This window comes from Pelophylax lessonae (assembly GCF_965119305.1).
Source record: "Pelophylax lessonae genome assembly, chromosome: 2".
In the NCBI taxonomy this organism is placed as follows: domain Eukaryota; kingdom Metazoa; phylum Chordata; class Amphibia; order Anura; family Ranidae; genus Pelophylax; species Pelophylax lessonae.
This window is the reverse complement of record NC_138769.1, coordinates 384,971,124-384,995,017: the sequence shown is the minus strand read 5'-3', so window position 1 is coordinate 384,995,017 and position 23,894 is coordinate 384,971,124. Positions and strand designations below refer to the sequence as shown.

Below are 23,894 nucleotides of genomic sequence, written 5' to 3'. Positions count from 1 at the left end.
TGCGGTCGCCTATTATGAGGCATGCCAGTTGTCCCGTATTTTGGACTGGTACCGCCATGGCCCCCTGAAACAGTGGGTACGATTGGAGCGGGGCTCGGTGGGGACCCCACCCGAGGCATCTCTGTGGACTCCCTCTGCGGTTCGGAGGGAACTTTCGGACCACCCGACTATTGGCCCTACCTTACGGGTGGGGAGACGGCTGTGCCACGGGGGCTCATTGGCTGCCCTGCCGTCCCCCCTTCTCCAGGTGGTTGACAGCCCTGATTTTCTTCCGGGGGTGGACCAGCCGGGATTCAGGTCTCTGCAGGACGCGGGGCATGGTCGAGCCTGCCATTTCGTGCGGGACAGGTCCTGGATCACTAGGTCTCGCCTTCACTCAGACGCCATCTTCTCCGAACTGACCTTCTGGCAACAGGTCCAACTCTCGCATTTCTTGCAGTCTCTGCCAGCGGCACCCCTATTTACCAGACGACTGACCTACTTCGAGGAACTTTGTTCCGTTCAGTCTCCTTTACGTCACACTATTTCCCTCATGTACAGGACTCTGGTCGCCCCTGAGGCGTCATTCCGACCTCCCTACGTTGTACGGTGGGAGCGGGATCTCGATCTGTCTTTGACGGATCAACAGGTGGAACGCATACTTTTTTTCACTTATAAAACCTCGATTTGCTCTCGCTACCAGGAAGTAGGATATAAGTGCCTGACCAGGTGGCACTATACCCCGGCGCGGTTGAGTCGGATGTTCCCGACCAGTGTCGACACTTGTTGGAGGTGCGGGAAGGAGCGCGGGACGTACCTCCATATTTTCTGGTCATGTGAAAGGGTGCAGCCATTCTGGACATCTGTACGCCTCATTGCCCAAAAATTCACGGACCACCCTCTGACGCTTGACCCTGCGCTTTTCCTGCTCCACCATCACGAGTTCCCGAGGGCATCATACCGGAAGTCCATCTTGCCGATACTGTTCACGGCAGCAAAGAGTTGCATCCCCCCCCTTTGGAAACAGACCCAGCCTCCGACCGTGGCCATGTGGCTTGAAAAAGTCAAATGTATTCATGAAATGGAAGATCTGATGGCGACGGAGAGGGGAACCAGAGAGAAATTTACGAAACGCTGGTTCTACTGGCACGAGTTTACATTCTCTGCGGAATACCGCGATCTGTTGCTTTAAATGCTCTACATGTGGGTACCGGTGTGCTGAGCAGTCCCCCACTCCCCCCCCCCCCTTCTCTTTCTCCCTTACCAATATTTTTTCTTCCCACTTCTCTTTTCTCCTTGCTGTTTTTTATTTATACTCCTTTGTTTTATTACCCTGTCTGGATTACTCTTGTAGGCGCATTTATCTGCTTATCTGTCAAGATACACGCTTTGCTCCCAGACGGACATACTGGTATTGATCCCCCCCTGCCCCTGCGAAGTTCTTGGGAGTCCGTTGGGGGGAGGCCCCCCCTGCGCCTGATACCGGCCATGTGTTGGATGCCGGTGGTGTCGGGGGTGTGCCCCGCGATGGCCCTTGAGCTTCTGACTTTGCACTATGTACCATGTTTTCCTATGTAAGGGGTTCTGGGGGGTCGGAATGCTTTTGTATGAGTTTAAGGGGCTATACGCCCCCCTTGTTTCATTGTGTTATTGTCCTGTTATTCCATGAGATATGAATGAGCCGAAAGCTCTGTTTTCTACCTTTCCATTGTTATTGTTTACTGTGTTTATCTGGTGGCTTGTAAAGTGCCTTATTGTTCTATTTGTTTCAATAAACGAATTTAAAAAAAAAAAAAAAAAAGTCAGTCAGCCAATCGGAGATAGAGGGGGCATGGACGAATAGCAGCTCCATGTCTGAATGGACAGACGGAGCTGCAGCTCAGCTCGGGTGCCCCCACAGCAACTGAAGGGAGGAGCCAGGAGCTGCAAAGAAGAACCTGAGAATAGGAGGTTCTGGGCTGTTCTGTGCAAATCCACTGCAACAGAGCAGGTAAGTATAACATGTTTGTTATTAAAAAAAAAAACAGAGACTTTAAGTGTAAAATGGCAGGCATCCCCTGCAACAGGAGTTTCATACATGGCCAAATACTTTCCAAGAAAAAAAGGAATGCTGAGTTTGTATTTTTTTTTTGTTTGCCCTGTTTTTGTTGGTTATAAAGACTACAGACTCACACATGGCAATAGGTTTTCTAAAATCCTTGCAAAATGTAAAGGATTACAAAACTGGATGTCCGCTGTAATTTGAATATGGTAAAAAAAAAACAGGCATTTTTGAAAGTCCAGAAACTCTTGCATTATTGTTCACACAATCTCAGAGATTTCCTTAATCTACCTTCAGAATGTGAACTCTGCGTCGCTGTCTAAAATACCTGATGGTATTAGTATTATTAATCATTACATTATTTTTAGAGCAATTTGCTCTTATTGTTCCTACCCTGAAAATTTTGCACGTAAAATCCATCAAACCACTCATTGTAATGACACCTGCAAAGATTTGTGTTTTTAGACTTCAAATATAACTCTTCCTTAATAAGCATGCCTTCTCAGATCTTTTATGTGCATAGTTAACTATTCCTGGATCTCAAACGAAATCACAGATCGCTAGTTATTACAAGCAGAGCTGCATGTTGACAGTTCACCTCGAACTGTTAAGCTTTATATGAAGCACGGTCAATAAAATTAAACTGAAATCATTAGGACCTACTGTTCTGCCACGCAAATTAGGTCTTCGCTCTGTGAGGGTTCGGATTTGGCCACCAGTACGACACCCTTGGATGGAGGTTTGATGGAGGCTTGAAGCCAACCCTGCCCTTGTGGTTGTGGTGGGGCCAGCAGGGTCACCCTGTGGCCATCTTATTGTGAGGCTTCCTCATATTGCTAAGGCTGACCCTTGGGCCTTCCGATCAGAACTCCTGCATGGCTAGGTCAATGTGCCTGCCTACTGGGAAATCCCTGGGTTAAACTGGGGGTAAGCTCATCATTTACGAAGTTTACCTTTTCTTTTTTTTTTCTTTTCCTTTCTCTTTTTGGTATGCTTGACTTTGTCAAAGGTCGGAAATGACGAAAAGCTTCAGGGCGTGACCATACAGCAACTGGAATTGATCAGCAGTAACAGACGGACCGCTCCGAGAGGATGCCACACCACCATGGAGAGGGTGAGGAGACCCCCGGGGTGTCTGTTGGTTAATCTGCAATCTTGCAAATCATGCTGTTTAAGATTCACTATACTTGTGAGTGTAATGATATAGGAAACTTTTATTGTGGCAATTCTTTCATTTATCCTGAGTGTACTGTGTGCAAGGGGTGGAGAAAAGGATTTTTCCTATATCCAGAATTATATTCCAAAATAAGTCCAGAGGCTGTCGAATCAGGACCAGGAGTGAGCAGTAGGATCCAGTGCCCCTGTTGGTGATTAGTAGCTATGCTTGTGAGCCTTTCCATGAGAGTGGATAGGCGTCACAGTCTTGTGAGTTGCCATCTTTCTCTGGATTGAGACACTAATTGGTGGAGGAGTGTGAGGTGTATTCCTTCAAGCTGCACACCTGGGATCTTGATTCTACTTTCCTGGATTACTTTTACATCTATTTAGAGACTCTATCAAGGATTATATGGGTTTTTGATGGATTGCAATATTATTTTGCTGTCGCATGTCTGTTGTGGATGGACATCTGTCTTTTCTGACCTTGTTGTGTTTGCGCTACTAATGCCCTTTTTCAGCTGTTAAATTGGTATTTATTTGATTGTCGTTATAACTTTAAGTAGCAGCAACATGTCTATTAGTGGACATTAAACATCTGGGTTATCCCATACAGGTCATTTATGTGCGCAGGGGACCATTTTATATTTTTTATATTGTTTTAAATTCATGAAAAATATTTTTGCCCTTTTATAATTGGGTGATAAGATAGATGATAAGAAAGAAGGCTGTTTTACCTATGGAGAAATACAACACCCTTATTAAGGATATTTTACTGTTTAAAGCGGTAGTAGACTGTGATTAAAAAAAAAAAAACTGGCCCCTGCAGGATTGCGGATCAGATCTTTCAATGGACAGCATGCCATCCATGGAGAGCGCACTGGCATGCACTGGTGACAACACTGGCTGATACACATGTATAGTGAGATGTTCTAGTGAGATGCAGAATTCAGAAGACAGGCAGCTGCTCTTGCATGTAAAATAAGCTACTAAATCCTTGTAGAGCTGTGACAGAGACATGCTGGCCAAGCAGAGCCATGGCAAGAACATCTATATACAGCATGTACAGCAACCATGATGAACATCAAATACATTGGAGTTGATTTAATAAAACTGGAGAGTGTAGCTGTGCATGGTAGCCATGTCAGCTTCTAACTTCTAACAGATTATTCAATATGGATTTCCAGTTGAATTGGAATTTGTGAGTTTTGATATAATAGACAGCAATCTCTCTTGGTACACAAAATGTTATCAAAAGTACATAGCAGGTAAAAAGAGGAGTCATGTTATGCACGTGAAGGGATTATGTGCTGGCAGCACTGACCCTCTCTCATTCTCTCTCTCTCTTTCAAGCTGAACCTATGTTGTATTTTTATCTCCTTTATTGCTGAGATATCATTGTGAGCACAGTAGTAGTTGACCCTAGACACCATGTCTGAATAAAAGAATAAACCAGTCAGCTGATTCAGGGTTCTCAACCTTGAAGTGCTTTAGATAACATTTTGTTATGATGGATTCCCAAGTTTTACCAGACACTCACTGCCAACTAGCGAAGCTAAGCACTAGAAATCTACATTCATGTGGTAGTAATGTGTAATCTACCAAAGTGGTATATTTTATACAACTCTAGACCTAAACACTGCCAAGCAACATTCAATATCAGACCTATAAACCTTCAGACAGGTTTTATTCAGCTCTGCACTAGATTAATGCTAACTCACTTTTGATGCAAAACATCATAGCTTTTTTGGTATTAAAAGGGAGACCATGAAAAAGATAATCTTTCATTACAATTTGTATCCTTATGGGAGTTCATGAATACATTACTACGCTATGATGCTAAAATCTTCTTATGGTAAACATTGGGGTGACTGGGTCTGCGTAAATATTAAAGCTGCACACTGGATTGAAGGATTAAAGTTCAAAAATACATTAATAACATGGAAAAAAGGTATCTGATAATTAATTAACAGTTACCGTTTTAAAGGTGTGAAATAACACAACTAATACTAATTATAATAATGTCAACCTGTGGCCTTTGAAAGAAATGCAAAATAAAGAAACACAATAGAGTATGTAATCTCTCATTACCAGTCATCATTATTTGCCTATTTTGACTTCATACACTAATACTTTCTTCAAAGAGCAGGTAAAAAAACCTAGAATTCTGGGGACTATATTAAACAACAACCACCATTTTCTATGGTTACATGCTCTGCTCCATAGCCACATGCTGTTTTCTATTATTCTGTATATATTAAGGCTAGGGAGCAAAGTATAATTCAAGACTCTCTATCTATACTATTAATACCTTATGCAAGTGTTATATATTTTGTTAGGCCATCTTTCTTAATTGCCTTGTACTTTATCCCAAAATACCCAATCAGGCAAGATCTGGTGAATCAAGCCACAACGACCACAATTTTCTAACTTGGTGGATAATAGTATTAGTAACCTCAGAAAACCATTGCTTAACTGTAGAAGGAACTTAACTTTTCAATTTCATTGTGTTATTTTCTAGTAGTAAAAGCAATCTACGTGCTCCAAGTTTGCTAACAGACAAGCAGTTAATTCCACAGGTAATATACAGAGAAATAAAAAAAATGAAAGTAATGGAATTGTGCTTATACTCCAATGAAAAAGAAAAGCAACTAGCACACCAATAGATACAATGGTTATCGAGCAGCAGTCCATAAACTCTGAGCAACAACAACCACTTCATGGACTGGGGGGGGGGGGGTGGCTTTATAGTTTTGTGCTGCCTGTTACCTGCAGGGGAAGGGGTGGTGGTGCAGACTGTCATCTGAAGGGGGGGGGGGGCGTGTGTTGGCACAACTTGTCGCCTCCGGAGGATATAGGCATGCATGTGCAGCCTGTCACCTCCGGGCCGGCCTGGCTCTTCTTCTCCCCCTTTCTTTTTGTAGGTAAGGTGACCACAGAGAGGGAGTAGTGGTGCTAGGGGCAGGGGAGCACATGCTCTCTGGTGGTGGGAGGGTGGCAGTGCAGGTTGTGCTGTCTAGCTCGCCTGCTGTCCATCCCCAGCCGTGCGGCCCGGCCCCCAACATGCTACGCACCAGCACCGGGGGTTGAAAACCCCTGTTTTGGAAAACAGATAAAACAGTGCTGCGCTAATCAAAATATAAATATCATCATAATGCAAATAAGTGAAGATATATCAGTATGCAAAAAAAAAAAAAAGTTGTATACAATACTAACAATTGTGTCAAAAAATAACAAAACAAGTCTATTCACCATACAAAAGTAAAACAAAGTCCCATAATAATAAACCCAGTGCAAAAAACAATGCGCAAATATGAAATGGAATCTGCAGCACAGAGAGTCTTACCACAAAGCCATGACCCCCTGAATCTGAGAATTCATAAAGCACTTAGGTTGATGTAACCATCTGACAAAACAGATGAAGCCAGGATATTGCAGCCTCTCCCCACTAGACAACTTGGTCTCACAATTCACAGGGTCATATAAGGAGAAATAAAAAGAGCCAGACATTCCATATAGCATAAAACCATACAAAAAGTTTATTAAAACAATTGAAAACTACTCACATAATAAAAACAACAGAGTGCTTGTATACCAGAATACTCCCAAGAGTGTGTGGATCAATTCTTCATTCATTTGTGCATGTGTGGTGACTTTACAGCATCATCTCTGCTCTACCTTTTTTGTCACAACTGACACATTTAAGGGCTCAGAGGAGATACCCGTACACCACGTATTAAATACTGGAACTGGGCAATGGAAAGCAAGGAAGTGACGTTTTGGTATTGCCCAGTTTAGGTATTTAATGGCTGTGGTGTAGGTGAGATCCTAGGTTCATCTGTTTTGCTGGATGGTTACATCAACCTAAGTGCTTTATGACGTCTCTGATTAATGGGGTTCATGGCTTTGCGGTACGCCTCTTGTGTGAAATAGAGTGGAGGAGCATGCAAGTGGTGTGGATTACATCCAACTGAATTCCTTTCATCTTTGTATATTGTTTTTTTGCAGTGAGATTATTATTATGGGACTTTTTCACTACTGTAAGATGAATGGACTTTGTTATTTTTGGGACATTATTGTTAGTATTGTATACTATATCCTTTTTGCTTATTGATTCATTCCCATTTTTATCTTTATAAATAGTATTTACTGCATGGAATTGTGTTATGATGATATACATACTTTGATAAGTATATCACTGTTTTTTCTATGCAAAGTAACAAAAATAGCTTTGGATGTTTCCACAACATATGCTGCAGATCTCCAGGGTCTCTCCAGCATCTATTATATAATAGTGAGTCTGCCAGTTTCCTTTCAGATTTGTAGGGAGGCTAATATCCTAGGTAAAAATATACAGGATTATCTTCACAGGTCTCATGCACACTGGACGTTATAAAAACACATAGTTTTGCCGCTTTTTTCAATAGCGTTTTTTTTTTTCACATTTTTTTAGCAAGAAAATACTCTCTGCTATTTTTAACTCCCACATTCTCACAATGCTTGAGTCTCAAAAACGCTCATAAGCGCCGGATAGCCACGTTTTACTGCATTTTTCAAATATGATTTTTCAAACCCTCTACTTCTGTTTTTTTTTTTCCAGCCTGAAAACGTCCCTGCCAACACTGATAAAAGCCTATGTGTGCATGGACACATAGGATAACATGCTGGGGAGTTTACTGGCTGAAGAAAAAAACCTCCTGATGCCAACAATAGCAGCTGTAAAGACGTCCAGAAGTCCTTAGAGCAGTAGTATCCCCATACAAAGAAAAAAAAAACCCTGCAAGACAATGGCATAATGTGATAGTATGCATCACATACTAGCACATTATGAAATACCTTAGAACAAAGCCCCCACACGGTCGCCGGGACACCGCTAAGGGAGCTGTCATGTTCCCTCGGCGTCTCTTCTGGGTTTGGGTTTGTGAGTGGCCGGAGCAGCGATGACGTCAATCCCGTGCATGCGCGCGGGAGTTCACTTTCCCGCAAGGAGCCGGCAAGGAGCTCTGAAGGTCTGCCGGACCTTTAGAGCGCATGCGCCGCTGGTGTCAGTGGCTGCATGCAGGGTGAATATCTCCTAAACTGTGCAGGTTTAGGAGATATTAATTTTACCTACAGGTAAGCCTTATTATAGGCTTACCTGTAGGTAAAAGTTAAAAAGCGGAGTATACTACCACTTTAAAAGGATTTCAAATCCTTCTTTTAGAATGATTTGATTCATATCAGTCTACTGTTCCCCTGTGAGTAGACTATTCCTGGCCTATTGATATGGGGATGTGAATATGGGGTATTCAAACAATCATGAAAAAATAAAGGTGCGCTGATAAACGTGCGTAAAGCTGCTACCAAGATATATATGTGATATAAATGTAAAGAAAGGTTGGTGCGCTAAACTTAAATTCCACAAATATATAAACAATGCATACAAATGTAAATATGGTGAAAAAATCAAAAGTCCATTCTCTTGTGACAACGTGCAAATGAATAAACTTTGAAGTGACTTGAAACGAATTGTGATTCCTGTAACTCGATAAATTGTGTATGACCACCACGTGAAACGATCCCCACCACCGACAAGCTGTTCTTCTTACCAGATAGACAGATATATACGTGAGTTGATTAATAATACAGCTACTCACTCCCCATGCAGCTTCACCCAAGGTGTGTGTGTAAGCCGCTTACCAGATATCAATATGGTTGAGCATGGGAATACAATCTCATCTCTTCAGAATCGAGGCTGTCTGTTGGTGTGGCGATCCCAATACAAAGTATAGTGTCTCCTTGCTATATGTAGTCAGTGTGAATGATATTCTTTGCAGACTGGATGGCCGGTGATTAGCTGTCAGGTCTCAAATGTACTCTTCAGTAGCATTTTCAAATAAAAATTCTGACAGGTAGGCCTGAGGCACCGCTCTCCGCTCACCACCAGCCCAGGGCCTGCTTCCTCCGTCCTGCCTCTGTTGATGCGTTATGCTGCCGCTGCCTGCGCGAATTTTTATTTGAAAATGCTACTGAAGAGTACATTTGAGACCTGACAGCTAATCACCGGCCATCCAGTCTGCAAAGAATATCATTCACACTGACTACATATAGCAAGGAGACACTATACTTTGTATTGGGATCGCCACACCAACAGACAGCCTCGATTCTGAAGAGATGAGATTGTATTCCCATGCTCAACCATATTGATATCTGGTAAGCGGCTTACACACACACCTTGGGTGAAGCTGCATGGGGAGTGAGTAGCTGTATTATTAATCAACTCACGTATATATCTGTCTATCTGGTAAGAAGAACAGCTTGTCGGTGGTGGGGATCGTTTCACGTGGTGGTCATACACAATTTATCGAGTTACAGGAATCACAATTCGTTTCAAGTCACTTCAAAGTTTATTCATTTGCACGTTGTCACAAGAGAATGGACTTTTGATTTTTTCACCATATTTACATTTGTATGCATTGTTTATATATTTGTGGAATTTAAGTTTAGCGCACCAACCTTTCTTTACATTTATATTCAAACAATCACACTTAAAGGATCTGCATATGCATTTTAATGTTATGCAGCTACAGTAAATTGACTCAATAAAGGATTAGTAAATGCCTTCCAAGTAATAGTTTTGGTTTGTGCCAGTAGTGCATTCTCTCATTTCAAATACCGACAAATTATGTTTATGGTAGTGTAAATTTGGTGACAAATTTAAGGGTGTTGTCACTAAATAATAGATGAGTATTGTTTATCCATCTAATGCTGTACTTCCTAGCAAATTTATTTTATCTTTTCTATGCATGAGTAGGTTATATCTAATGCTCCCAATGTGTTATTAATTCTGCAACTGCAAAGATCCAGCCTAATGTTTCCAATACAAGACATTAACTGCTCCATGTTGCAAAGTTTGGGTGATTATTAATTGGAAATATGTTTTCCTAATGTATTGTTAAGTGCCTTAAGATTCCTAAAAAAAAAAAAAAAAAAAACATTATTATACCAAAGGTGAGCAAATTGCTAGAGGTACCTGACATTCAAGAAATTTTCAGAACCACTATATTACATCACTGCATGCTGGAGTCATTTATTTATCAAATTATTCCAAGCACTTATGTAGAAAAAGATATCTGCTACAATAAATAGCAGAGGATACAGCTAGTTAAATATATGACAAAGCACATCCCACACTAATGATTTGCAGCAACATTGTTCAACATACAAAATATTAAAAAGTAACACGAAAAATTAAATAAAAAAAGCTCATATATGAGTTAGCTTTCCCATTTTTGAAAGGGAAATAATGTCAAAAAAAGCACAAATCCACAAGTGTACCACATTATCATTTTGAAGGCTGCAAATTATATAACTAAACATATTGCTGATAGGGAAGAATAAACTGGCAATGCAAATCTTCTGAGAAGCATTACCTTATTCGTTATTATTATCATTTTACTAGCAGTATATTTACAACTGGCAGAAAACCTATAGCGTTTAAGTTTAGTACTAGGTACATTTCTTCTGATAACAATAGTTAATAATGTTGGAAAAAATGTAAACACATACCTACACAGCTATGTAGCAGGGCTTTAAATTGAGAATTCTCCATAATATTTGCAAAGATAAATCTATCTAGTCACCAATATTGGGAGACACAGTTTTACAACAAACCATGCTTTTATAGCAAAATAGAATTCCTGCATTGACACATAATGGAAGACTATAGTCACATTTTAAAAAACATTGCTGTCATGGTTATAAGTTTCCAGAAGCCACTCATTTTAGAGGAATCCTACTTTTATGTTACATCCAAAAGATTCTCATTTGAGTTCGGATCTAGACTTGTGCTAGTCACATAAGTTTATTTTTTTGCAGTGCCCTAAAGTATACAAGTTCAAAGCATCCTTTGCGAGTACTCAGAACCAGTAATAAAGATTAACAGAAATATCCAAAACATTAATTAGGATTTGGTATACCTGGTTTTCGATCCAAAGGCTACTGTAAAAGAAAAAATCACTGAAAAACATTGCATTGCTCAACAACCTTAAAGTCTCATTGCTTTAATTAGACACCCCACTAAGAACTTATTTAAACTGGTACATGTATCTCACATATCATGATGGGGGGTGCTCAATCACTGTCTCGGAGGAAAATCGCTATGTGAATAACAGCAGTGGTGTACTAAAAAACAGCTTCTCCTGATCCTTTGAAAACAGGCGGTGGTGTTTAGAATATAAAAAAAAAAAAAAAAGTACTTCTAAGAGTAACTTAACAGGTGCCAATTCTAACCACAGATAAGGCATTGCTGACCTTAAACCTTGGGTGTTATACATGTACTGAATGTGCAATACAGCAAACATGTTTAGAATATCCACTGATTTATTCAGTACATCCTGATTTCTTTGCAATGCATTACCATGTTTGATAAAATCTTTGTGAGGTGCTGAACCCTCTGGTGATGTAGGGTGGCCAGATACTATAGACAGATACACATTTCACTAGGTAAATTTGAGGAGCTGCGTGATTAGATATATTGTAGTGCATTTGTTGTGTATTCGTTGTGCTCTTGCTAGCGTTGTTCACTCTGGGAACTGACCTGTGTGCCAGCTGCATTCCACTAGGGACCGGAAGTGACGAAATCGGAAGTATCACCGCTGTGGACCTCAATGCATTTCACCGAATGGCGTCATCAGGAAGTCTTCCTGATGACGCATTGAGGTCCGCAGTGGTGATACTTGCATTGAGGATGACTTCCTGATGACACCATCTGGTGAAATTCATTGAGGTCCGCAGCAGTGATACTTCCGGTTTCGTCACTTCCGGTTCCTGATGGAACGCAACTGGCACGAACGCCGGTTCCTAGAGTGAGCACAGCAAAACCTGTACCAGTGGGTGCCATTTTTGGCACATTAAAATGTGAGTGTATTTATCATTGCTTTTAATGGGATTAAGTGGGAATGGGATAGCGTTTAAAGATAGATATTTCTATTATATAAACTGTGGTCATTTTTGGATTGAGGAGGATTGAATTCGAAAATGGGAGGCTACAAACCATATTGTATGCTAATCCATGAGGGCCCTGGTGGCTGGGATATGTCTAGCGATTGGCCCCCTTACACTAAGGTGGAGGATCACCACTTATGAGCACAAGCGAGACGGAAATATAGAGCACAATCAAGCATGTGGTGTAGAAGATACCCAAATATATATGTATAAAGAACAAATTATTTATATTTGTTTACATTTTTACTTTATGCACTGTTTTCTATTTTATTCATGTTGATAGTCAACTATATTATATAAATTGTCAAATAATAGGATATCACTGTACAATTTTTTGTGATTGCACTACAATATATCTAATCACGCAGCGCCACAAATTTAACTAGTAGCTACGTTTTGGGTTATTCACAGAATTGACAGAGGCTGCAGGAAAACCAATTAATAATTGATATACATAGAAGGCGGCCATTTCTTTTTTTTTTGCTTATTAAGATACACATTCCAAAATGCACTGAGGAACAGGATAATCTACCCACTGCTACAATCTGTATCTGTAGTCTGCAATCAGCTAGTAAGCAGACCTGCTGTGGACTAGGCATACCAATATGCAAATGGTAATATCATATCATATATATCAAGCTATTAACATCACCTGAGGTCTAATTTATATCCAGTATGATACTGCAAATGATCAAAACACGGTGAGGATAAACATTGCCCACTGACTGAAGGAATGAGTGGAACGCATACAGGCAGGAAGCTACAGAAAGGGTAAAAAATATCTTTAATATGTACAATATTCAAAAAAATTTTTTATGAAAGCTGAAGTGTATTCTGCTGATATTTTGCATTCCCTTGTTTCTCTTTTCCTTCCTTACCAATATGCTAATGCAGGCCAATCATGTCAGTTGGAAGTGACCCACAGAGGTGCTCCCAAAAATATCAGAGCACTTAGTATTCCTCTCAAGAGCTCTCAGTCCTTTGGCAAGCAGTGGACTGACTCTTGGGAGGAATTATGTAAATATCAAAATGCCTTGATACATTGGTGTCAGTCTGGAGGGGTAGGTGTGTGCAGACCACCATAGGTAATCTCCACAATTGATGCTGGGCAGTAATGATCAAAAGATCTAAAATCCAATAAATTAAAGGGGCAGGAAAGGGACAGTGAGTTTGGGGAGGAAAATGTTAGACGATGCTGCATGTCCTCCAGCCAAAAAATGTGGCAGGCTTTGTCTGGCTTGCTGTTGCTTCTAATGCACACTGTGAGAAGCTTACAGTTTGCAGGGATATCAGAGTAAGCTGTCACAGTACAGAAAAGAAACCTGAACAAGTGTGCCACCAAAGGTAAGGCTGGAGTTCAACTTTAAACTCAGTTGTTTTTTTTGCTCTTCTCTTGGTCTCAGTTAAGCATATAATATTTACTGTGAAGGCTCTTCCTTGAGTCATTCTTACTGCAGCTAATTAGCACACTAACAGTTTGATAAGTGGCAAGAAAAAATATAGTCATCTTAGATACAGAAACTGAGAGAGAGTAAAAACATCTGAAAAAAAAACTAGTAACATATCAAAAATAATAATCATTTGCACACATTATTTTGGCATCACACCCCAAAATGTGCCCTGTAGCAAATGATATAGAATTTGTAATCTTATGTTAGACCTGCAAATGCACAAATACGTTCCTTATATAATTTAGAGGCCGCTTTAGTGTAAAATGTGGTATACCAAAAAGATGTAATGGCACATTTCAGTAAGACTAGCCTTTAGCTATGTAGAATAAAGCTTGAAATGCAGGCCATTTTATTCTACTCTAAAGATTTACTGGCAAAATTGTTTTGGAAAAGTCAGTGAATTGAGATACTTTTAATTAACTAATACATCAAAGTATACATAATTCTCTTTGCTAGGGGAGTGTAGTGTAGTGATACCATGGGACTTCAGGCCTAGCATTGAATGATTTAAGGCAGTTAATTTTAAAGAAAACAAAAGGGAAAATGTAAAGCAATCCAAGACTATATTGTACCTGGATAACGCTTGATAGCTTTTACCATCCAAGTGACTGTGAAGAAAAGCGAAAATGTTTCTCTTAATGGCAAATCAGGCAATAATGTAATAATTATCTCTTAGCAGGACAGCAATGGGTGCCCATGGAAATTTATTTTCTGAGAGGAAATGCTATTAGGAAACTTAGTTTGCCAGTAAAATAGCAGTGTTTCCATTTTTGCCAAACTGTTAGAAGTTTTTTACATAGCACTAAAATGATTTAAATATTTTGGCTATATAAAGTTTCTTAACCCGATGACGTTGGCCTTACACATATATGCGGCGTCACGAAAGCGGGTCTTCTACCGAGGCACTGCCTATAAATGCTCCAACATTCGGTGCTGGAAATTCACTACATAGTGCGCTCCCAGTATGGAACCTAAACTGTCACCAAAAGCTCCAAGTCTTATACTAACCTTCAGAAGCTGGGAGACCTAGCTCCTGATCACATGATCTCTGTGATAGCTTGTGATTGCCTATCACATACCTATTTAGAAAACCCTGCTCCTGTACTCATTCTCCTCTGAGTGGTGAAAAAATTATACATTTTATCTTTTTCCCCAAGTTAGAGGAAAAGAATGAAACAACAACAAAAGGTGTGAAAAAACTAAAAACTTATTAAATATAAAGTAGATAGATTAGGGCTTGATCTAGGCACATGATCTCTGTGATAGCTTGTGATTGCCTATCACATACCTATTTAGAAAACCCTGCTCCTGTACTCATTCTCCTCTGAGTGGTGAAAAAATTATACATTTTATCTTTTTCCCCAAGTTAGAGGAAAAGAATGAAACAACAACAAAAGGTGTGAAAAAACTAAAAACGGATTAAATATAAAGTAGATAGATTAGGGCTTGATCTAGGTTAGTGTCAGAGTCAAAGACTGGGGTCTAAAGTCTGGGTTGGGGCCAATGGTAAAGTTAAGTGTCAGTTTTAGGTAGAAAAAAAAAAAAAAAAATTTAGTGTGTTTTAGGTAGGAAAAAAAAAACAAAATATGGACTTGGCCCTCATACGGGTAAAAACAAAAAATATTACACATATATGTTACTTCTACAAATATTAGGAGTAATGCAGGCCATTCATGGGTATAATTCCAAACAAATTTTCTTTAGAAAATCAGAAATTTTGTGCATTTTGTGATCCAATGGTGCTACCATTGATTTCAAAATTCAACCAACCAAGCCTTCAATCTCACCTCATGTTGCTACAGAAAAAAATTTTAGTGCCCGGGAATCTTTTCTTCCTTGCGGGCATTTTGTTTTCTTGCACTCATGCGCATTTATATTTTGATTACATTTCTCGCACGATTCTCTCATCATTGATCAGAAAATCATTAATTTTTCAAAAAACTTCCAACATGCCCGATCGCTCAAATTTGGCAGCATGAAAATCAGATATTGCTGTGGCCCACTAATAGTGCGAAATTCGAACAAAAATTCTTAGTTACAATTTCTGAATAAAATTTATTTTGGAATTTGACCCATGTATGGCCGGCTTAAGATAATTGTGTTTTGTTTTTGTTTTTTGGTGGTGGGTCATGGTAATAGCAAAACATATTTTTGTTACTATTTTGGGTCAGTTTTCCTTTAATTATAATAATAAAAAAAAAACATAAGATACCCATACCAAAACAAGATATAATGTACCTAAATATACTAGTAGTACCTAAATACACTACGTAGTTGTGATGATATGTTCAGTTTTACTAACACATGTCAAAGTTGCAAAACTGTATTCAGGCTTTAAGGTCTATTTTACCTCCAGGCAATCAGGGGTTAAAGAAGAACTACGACCTCATATTTAAAAAATGTGCTGCAGCACTTGAATGTAAGTGCATCTGCACTTCAGTTTTTCATTAGTCTCCCTGCAAAGTCTCACAAATACCCATTGATCCTGTTGGTGGCTATTAGCATATTCTCTGTTGATTCACAAGCCTGCCGATTGTCAATAAGCAGCTGGCCACACTTAGTTCTCCTCACAGCTTTCTGGATTAACAGTGCTGTCTTTGCTTCTGAAGTCCTCCCAATGTGCGCTAAAGTGTCTGGGGGGAGGAGAGGTAAGTAAGCAGACTTATTTGTTTCCATTTATTGCTCGATCCCTATCATTTGAGAGCCTGCATTAAAGGATGGGTTCACACTGGTGAGATGGCAGACATCACATATGATTCGCACCGTATTCCTGTGCACATCACATGCTATGCCTGTGCGATGTGAATTCAGCCATATACTTTGTATGAGTGAAATCGCATTTGCACCAAAATGGTGCAGGATCATATTTTTGGTCCACACTGGAATCGGATAGAATGGATGTTAACCACTTAAGCCCTGGAGGATTATCCTGCTCAAAGACCAGGGCCTATTTTGCGATTCTGCACTGCGTGACTTTGATAAAAGAGAAGGAATTGGCAGCACTCCAGGTTGAGTCAAAATCCAGATTTATTGACTGGACATCCAAATATGACAATCATGACAAGGTAGACGCGTTTCACACACTGACTGTGTGCTTAATCATTACGAGGAAGTGTGAAAACGCGTCTACCTTGTCACGATTGTCATATTTGGATGTCATACTTGGAGTGCTGCCAATTGCTTTTCTTTTATCAAGTTTTCACGGAGGCGAGCCGGGGCATGCACCTGTGTGAGTCATCAGGCAATTACACCACCTTGAGCAGTGACTCCTTGTCTGTTCAACTGCGTGACTTTAACAGACAATTGCGCGGTCGTGCGACGCTGTACCCAAATTAAATCAATGTCCTTTTTTTCCCACAAACAGAGCTTTCTTTTGGTGGTATTTGATCTTTTGCGCTATAAACAAAAAAAGAGCGGCAATTTTGAAAAAATAACAATATTTTTCACATTTTTTTATATGAAATTCCCAAAACAAAAAGGTAAAAATCTAAATTTTTTAATATTTTTGGTAAAAAAATTGCAATAAGCGTATTTTGATTGGTTTGCGCAAAAGTTATTGAGTCTACTAACTAAGGGAAATATTTATGTCATTTTTATTGTTTGTTTTTTTTTAACTAGTAATAGCGGCGATCTGCGATTTTTTTGCGGGACTGCGACATTGCGGCGGACAGATCGGACCCCTGACTAACATTTTTGACACTTTTGGGGGTACCAGTGACATTACTACACTAATCAGTGCTATACATATGCACTGTTACTGTAAAAATGACACTGGCAGGGAAGGGGCTAACTTTATTAGTGATCAAGGGGTTAAGTGTGTCCCTAGGGGCGTGATTCTAACTGTAAAGGGGCGTGACTTGTGATGTAACCACAGAGACATACGATCCTACATAGCAGGATGGTATGATCTCTGCAGTTACACCAGGGAGAATGCCTTTCTCCCTCTCCAGCGGGGGATCGCGAGTGTCCGCCGGTCACACGCGCGGGGATGGCCGTGAACGAATGGGGGCGGGAGTGCGCCTCCGGCGGCGCGTGCTCACCCCCTGCAGGCTCCGGGATGAGCGACTTAGTACTACGTCGCTTTGCCCAGGAGGGGCTGACTGCCGCAGTAAATATACTGTGGGCGGTCGGCAAGTGGTTAAGACCCATGCAATCCGATTCCATCTGATTCCACAGTTTGCACTGCATTCTGCAAACCGGTTTGGGGGTGTTATTAACTTTATATTGACACCCACAGCGGTTTGAAGAGGGTAGAGTGAACTGCCTGCGAATCAGATGCAATGTGGAAACCCGCACAGGAATCGCTGTGATTCCTAGCCTAAAACTATAAATTCCCTACATTGTTAATTCAGGACATCACCTAATCCTGTTAGCTCATCTAGTTCAACAGATAAAAAAAAAACAAAAAAACAACTATACAATCCCATATACCCAATCCTATACCTACAGTTGATCCAGAGGAAGGTAAAAAACCCCAGCAAAGCATGATCAATTTTGCTCCAACATGAGAAATAAATTCTCCAAGAGGCAATCAGATATCCCCTGGATCAACTTTACCTATAAATGTTAGTACCCAGTTATATTATGTACATTTAGGAAATAATCCAGGCCTTTTTTAAAGCAATCTACTGAACTGGCAAGAACCACCTCTGGAGGGAGTATATTCCCCATTTTCACAGCTCTTACTGTGAAGAAACCTTTCCGTATTTAGAGAAGAAATCTCTTTTCCTCTAGATGTAAAGAGTGCCCCCCTTGTCCTCTGTGATGACCTTAAAGTGAATAACTCAACACCAAGTTCACTATATGGACCCCCTATGTATTTATACATGTTGATCATATCCCCCCTTAATCTCCTCTTAAGAGAGAATAAATTCAGTTCCTCTAATATTTTCTCATAGCTGAGCTCCTCCATGCCTCTTATCAGTTTGGTTGCCCTTCTCTGCACTTTCATCAGTTCCCCGTTATCCTTTTTAAGGACTGGTGTCTTAAACTGAACTGCATATTCCAGATGAAGTCTTACTAATGATTTGTACAGGGAAATAAGAAAAAAGAAATTATATATCTCTCTCTGAGGTCCATGCCTCTCTTAATACAAGAAAGGACTTTGCTTGCTTTGGAAAACGCAGCTTGGCATTGCATGTTATTATTAAGCTTATGATCTACCAAAACCCCCAGATCTTTCTCCGCTATGAATTCCCCCAGTTGTACTCCCCCTAGTATGTATGATGCATGCATATTCTTAGGCCCCAAGTGCATAACTTTACATTTATCAACATTAAACCTCATTTGTCATAGTTCCCCAATTAAACAGTGCATTGAGGTCGGCTTGTAAGTTGGAGACATCCTGCAAGGATGTTATTCCACTGCATAGCTGGTTGACTTTGTTCTTACTGTAATTCTATGTAATACTGTCCAAAAGCAGAGAGCTCATCTCTGTAATCAAGTATTCAACTCATTTTATAGTAAATGTTTACTTACATTTGTCGTCCATGTTGATCTTCTCTAGTCAGTACTCCTTCTTTCTCCATGAGCATCTGGCGAAAAGTTCCTACTTTCTGGCGTATTTCCTCTTCTGAGTACCTAACAAAAAATGCAGTGATTATAGTTATAGCCAGTTGTCCAAATACTACTTTATGTTTTAATGTTATCCTAAATTCATATATAATCATAGTATTCCATAGCACTTTACAGTAGGCTGTAGGGGATATACTGTACTTACACTGGTAACAACACAGAACAGATATTGTTTTATTACCTTATGAAAGAGGAAAATCTTTAGATACTATTATCTCATGCAATTTAACCTTAAAAATTTCAACATCTGACACCTTTAAACTAGGTAAAATAACAGTTTTGGGGTCAAGATCATTTTAGCTTTTCACCTACTAACAAATGAAAAGCTACTTAGTGCTCAGCATAGCAATGTTTCCGCCATGCTACATGAACATTACAGGATTTAGGAAAATATAGGTTTAAAAAATGATTTTAAATCATTATTATTATATGAAAAAAAAAAACCTTTAGTCCTGCCTTGATCTGTGGTCAGTGTGCACTAGCAAGAAACACAAGTTTTCTCTTCCTCACTTCCCAGCTTCCAGATATAAACTGAGGGGGGCCTTAATGGTTTATGGAGAAGGGTTTCTCCCCAGGTTTCCTATCTGCATCAGGGACTGCAGTGCCAGTATAAATGTTAATATTGCATTGTACAATAATTCTTTTTTTTTTTTAAATTGTGAAAAGCTAGCAAAGTAAAACATACAGCTTTGCCATGTGTTTTAAGCTGTGTGTTTTAGGAGAATGGTACAATTTATCTGCAGTTTGTATCTTATTTTTTAATGGCATTTCTTTTGAAGGACATTTTAGTTATCTGTCAAGACTGACAATCAGCAAGGCTTAGTCCATGAGCCACAGTTAAAAAAAAAAAACAATTTTATGGCTTGAGATATGACACTACAAGTGCTAGTTTGCTGTGTTTGCTGAGACATAAATCTTCAATGTCCTCAATTTATATACATTTTTGCTAAAGCAGGTTTTAAAGTGAACCTTTCTTGACTGAAACATAGGAGCTGCCATCGCTGACTTGTTAATACAGGTGCAGGATCCATGGTTGTCATACATTCCTTCCTTCACCACCTAGCAAGTAACTATCCTGAAACAAACATTCAGTTAGTGAAGTACAAAAAATATGAACGCCTATACTGCATATTTGTTCAGAACAAATGTCCTCCTAGGTAGTGAAGCTGGGATCAGAATAAGGCCCCTTTCACACTTGTACCACTCCAAAGTTGCGCCGATTTTTAAGTTCAACTTTGATGCAACTTTGGATGGGTGCAACTTGGATACATCTTTGGCTTTGATCAGTTTTAATGGACAACTGTTGCACACAAGTTGCATTGTATAACATTCAGGTATGACTTTCATGCAACTTCTGAGGGTTAACATTGAAGTCTATGGCCCTCAAGTTGCATGAAAGTCGGTCCAAAGTAGTGCATGAACTACTTTGAAGTTGCTGCAAATTTAAGTTGCACATATATGAATGGGCATCATTGGAAAACATGAGGAACGACATGTCGTGCAACTCTGATGTCCAAAGTTGCATGACAAGTTGCACAAGTGTGAAAGGGGCCTAACAGACCTGGATCATGCATGTTTTAAAGGAAATGTGTATTGGAAGAAAAACAAAGGCTGCCATTACTGACTCCATTCTAAGTATGCTAGATGTCTGACTCTTCTTTTCTTTTAAGTCCCCATTCACACTAGCGCGAATTGTCAGGCGACTTGGTCGCCTGACAAGTCGCGGTGGGTCGCCTGCCATTGATTAGCACAGGACCCGTTCTAATAGGAGCGACACAAGTCGCTCCGACTTAGAAAAAGGGTCCTGTACTACTTTGGGGCGACCTGGAGGCGACCTGCATTGACTTCAATGATATGAAGTCCGTGCATGTCGCGCCGAGGTCGCGGTGCGACTTCACAGGTCGCCCCAGCAAGTAGCGTCGCCCCTGTCTGAACGGGGTCTAAAGGTTCCAAGTTTTTGACTTAGAAGTATGCAGATTAGAAAGTCAGAGCCAGGTTGACTTTGAAAGCACGGACACCATTAGATTAATTTAACAGCCAAGAAACAAATATTTTTATAAATTGTATCAATGTCAGCCTCTATACGTTATCACTACAGTTTTCTTTTAAAAGCAACTCAACAATGGCAGCTCTCTTATTTCTACCACAACAGGTTTTAGGGCATTTATAAAGCTTTTTCCTGAACTAATAACAAAACATACATTACTGGTGTTTGTTAAAGTGGAAGTAAATCCTCCTATCGTTTTAAGCCAATAAAAAAAACTGCCATCTTAGCCTCCTGTTTAAAGAGGAGTTCCAACCAGTTAAAAAAATAAAATTAAAAGTCAGCAGCTACAAATACTGCAGCTGCTGACTTTTATTATAAGGACACTTACCTGTCTAGGGATTATGCAATGTCAACACCCCAAGCCAATCCATCCATCGGCTCCGGGTACAGGCACCGGCATCTTCTTGAAGGGAAGCATTAAGGGAAGCCTTGCAGCTTCACAGCCTGTTTCCTTATGCACATGCACAAGTCGTGCTGCACTTTCTGAATGGTCTCACTGTCTTCTGGGACCTGTGTGTTTCCCAGAAGGCAGTGGAGGGGCGGAAGTTTTGTAGATTGCCGCACAACCATTGCGGTGATCTTACCCGGAAGCGGGAGTGGATACCTGGTTTTGACAGGGAGAAGAAGAAAACAAGCCCCTTTTAGGTAGAGATCCACTTTTTTCTGTAACTGCCATGATGCTGCACATCTGATCCATTATGACATCAGTCATTAGATAGGTTTGACAGTTTGTTTGAGAGCACAACCAATGTGACAGCTAGCATTTCAGGCATGCCGGGAATGTTAACTGTTTTTTGAAACTATCAAATCGATGGGTTTACTTTTGCTTTAAGCCCAAGCATGAGAAACAGTTTGACTAAATGCAGAAAAATGTAACCTCCATTACTAGTGAAAGCTATTGCTGTCTTGTTCTGGGCTTATTTTTGAAGACTTACAAAACAAGCCAGAGCAAAAATTTTCCACATTTTTCACAATTCACACACACCGCTTCCACCACCAAGTCCTGATTTTGCTCCATTAAGCCTTACTATTTTTACCACTACGTATGGGGTTTCATTTTCAGTTGACATTTTGTTACTAATATTATGTTTGGCAGATGATCATCCTTGATCAGTTATTCAGTTGTTACTGATTCTACTGCTTACATATGTATGGATTGTATTTTTGGTGAGTAAGGAACCTAGATATTTGTGAAACCTAAACTGTATACATATTGCACCAAGCCAATGAACATTACAACTACCCAATGGTACCTTGTTGCACAAGCCAAACTTTTTATTTACAACACATTTTCTACACTACTACTATATAAAGCCCAAGTTTAGTCATAAATTAAAAAACAAAAATCAGCACAAGTGACACTTTTGCAGTGTGGTGGAGAGCAGCGGTTATTGGAGCCAACAGACCTGTGACAGGCACTCGTCAAGAGTGCCAACTATGTCTTCCCTTTCTGCCCACTTCCCCCATTCATAGAAGTACTATAACTTGAAATTAATGAAAACAATTACCAAATTTCAAAAGACCAAATCTGTTTAAAAAAAGACAGAAAACTGACCAAAGAAAGGTGCTAAAAGGTCTGTCCTGCCAAAAATGGATATTTCAGTTTTTAGTGAATGTTGGGCAGTTAAATGATCTAATAAGTATTTCATAGCGATTAGTATGGGGGTCAGCAACCCATCAATTGTGATCTACCTGCCGATTGCCACTATCTGACAGGTAGATCACAACCTGACATGGCGCCAACTCCTGCCCAAGCCTGCCACCTCATAGATCAGAGCCACCTCAAGGATTAGCCGAGCTGAGCGAAGTACTAAGAAAGGGGCAGGGCAGGGTGGGGCTCCTGTGTGGTATATGCCTGCCCAGTGGCTGTATGGAAATTAGAGAAACAGTGTCTGTCCTGGGGAAGCCACAGGAAGTCTGATGGGGAACATCCTGCAAAGCAGGTAACTGAAAGCTAGAGGTGGAAAAGCTGCAGGGATTTGGTCCCAGTAGGCTGTAACCACAGGTACTCAGTGGGGACTGGCATTATTATGTAAGGCTGCTGCCTCCTATAATGTACATGTGTGTACCTGCTAAACATCAGCATTTATTGCTGCTGGCACTGGAGAGCTACAGTTCATTGAGGGAGCCATGAATGCCAACATGTACTGTGACATACTGAAGAAGAGCATGATCCCCTCCCTTCAGAGAGTGGGCCGCAGGGCAGTATTCCAACATAATAACAACCCAAAACACACCTCTAAGATGACCACTGCCTTGCTAAAGAAGCTGAGGATAAAGGCGATGGACTGGTCAAGCATTTCTCCAGACCTAAACCCTATTGAGCATCTGCAGGGCATCCTCAAACGGAAGGTAAAGGAGCACAAGGTCTCTAACATCCACCAGCTCTGTGATGACGTCAAGGAGGGGTGGAAGAGGACACCAGTGGCAACCTGTGAAGCTCTGTTGAACTACATGTCCAAGAGGGTTAAAGCAGTGCTGGAAAATAATGGTGGTCACACAAAATATTGACACTTTGGGCACAATTTGGACATTTCCACTTAGGGTTGTACTCACTTTTGTTACCAGCAGTTTAGACATTAATGGCTGTGTGTTGAGTTATTTTGAGGGGACAGCAAATTTACACTGTTATACAAGCTGTACACTCACTACTGTAGAAAAG

At 40.3% G+C, this 23,894-nt stretch overlaps 1 protein-coding gene across 1 annotated transcript in view; it reads right to left on the bottom strand.

Annotated features, from left to right (window-relative positions):
- The window catches only part of SRRM3 (serine/arginine repetitive matrix 3), a 547,157-nt gene that overhangs the window by 128,946 nt on the left and 394,317 nt on the right, over nucleotides 1-23,894 (bottom strand). The window contains exon 4 of the mRNA XM_082246736.1: nucleotides 19,090-19,191. Within this exon, the coding sequence (XP_082102862.1) occupies nucleotides 19,090-19,191 (102 nt within the window). The remainder of the gene's footprint in view (nucleotides 1-19,089; nucleotides 19,192-23,894) is intronic.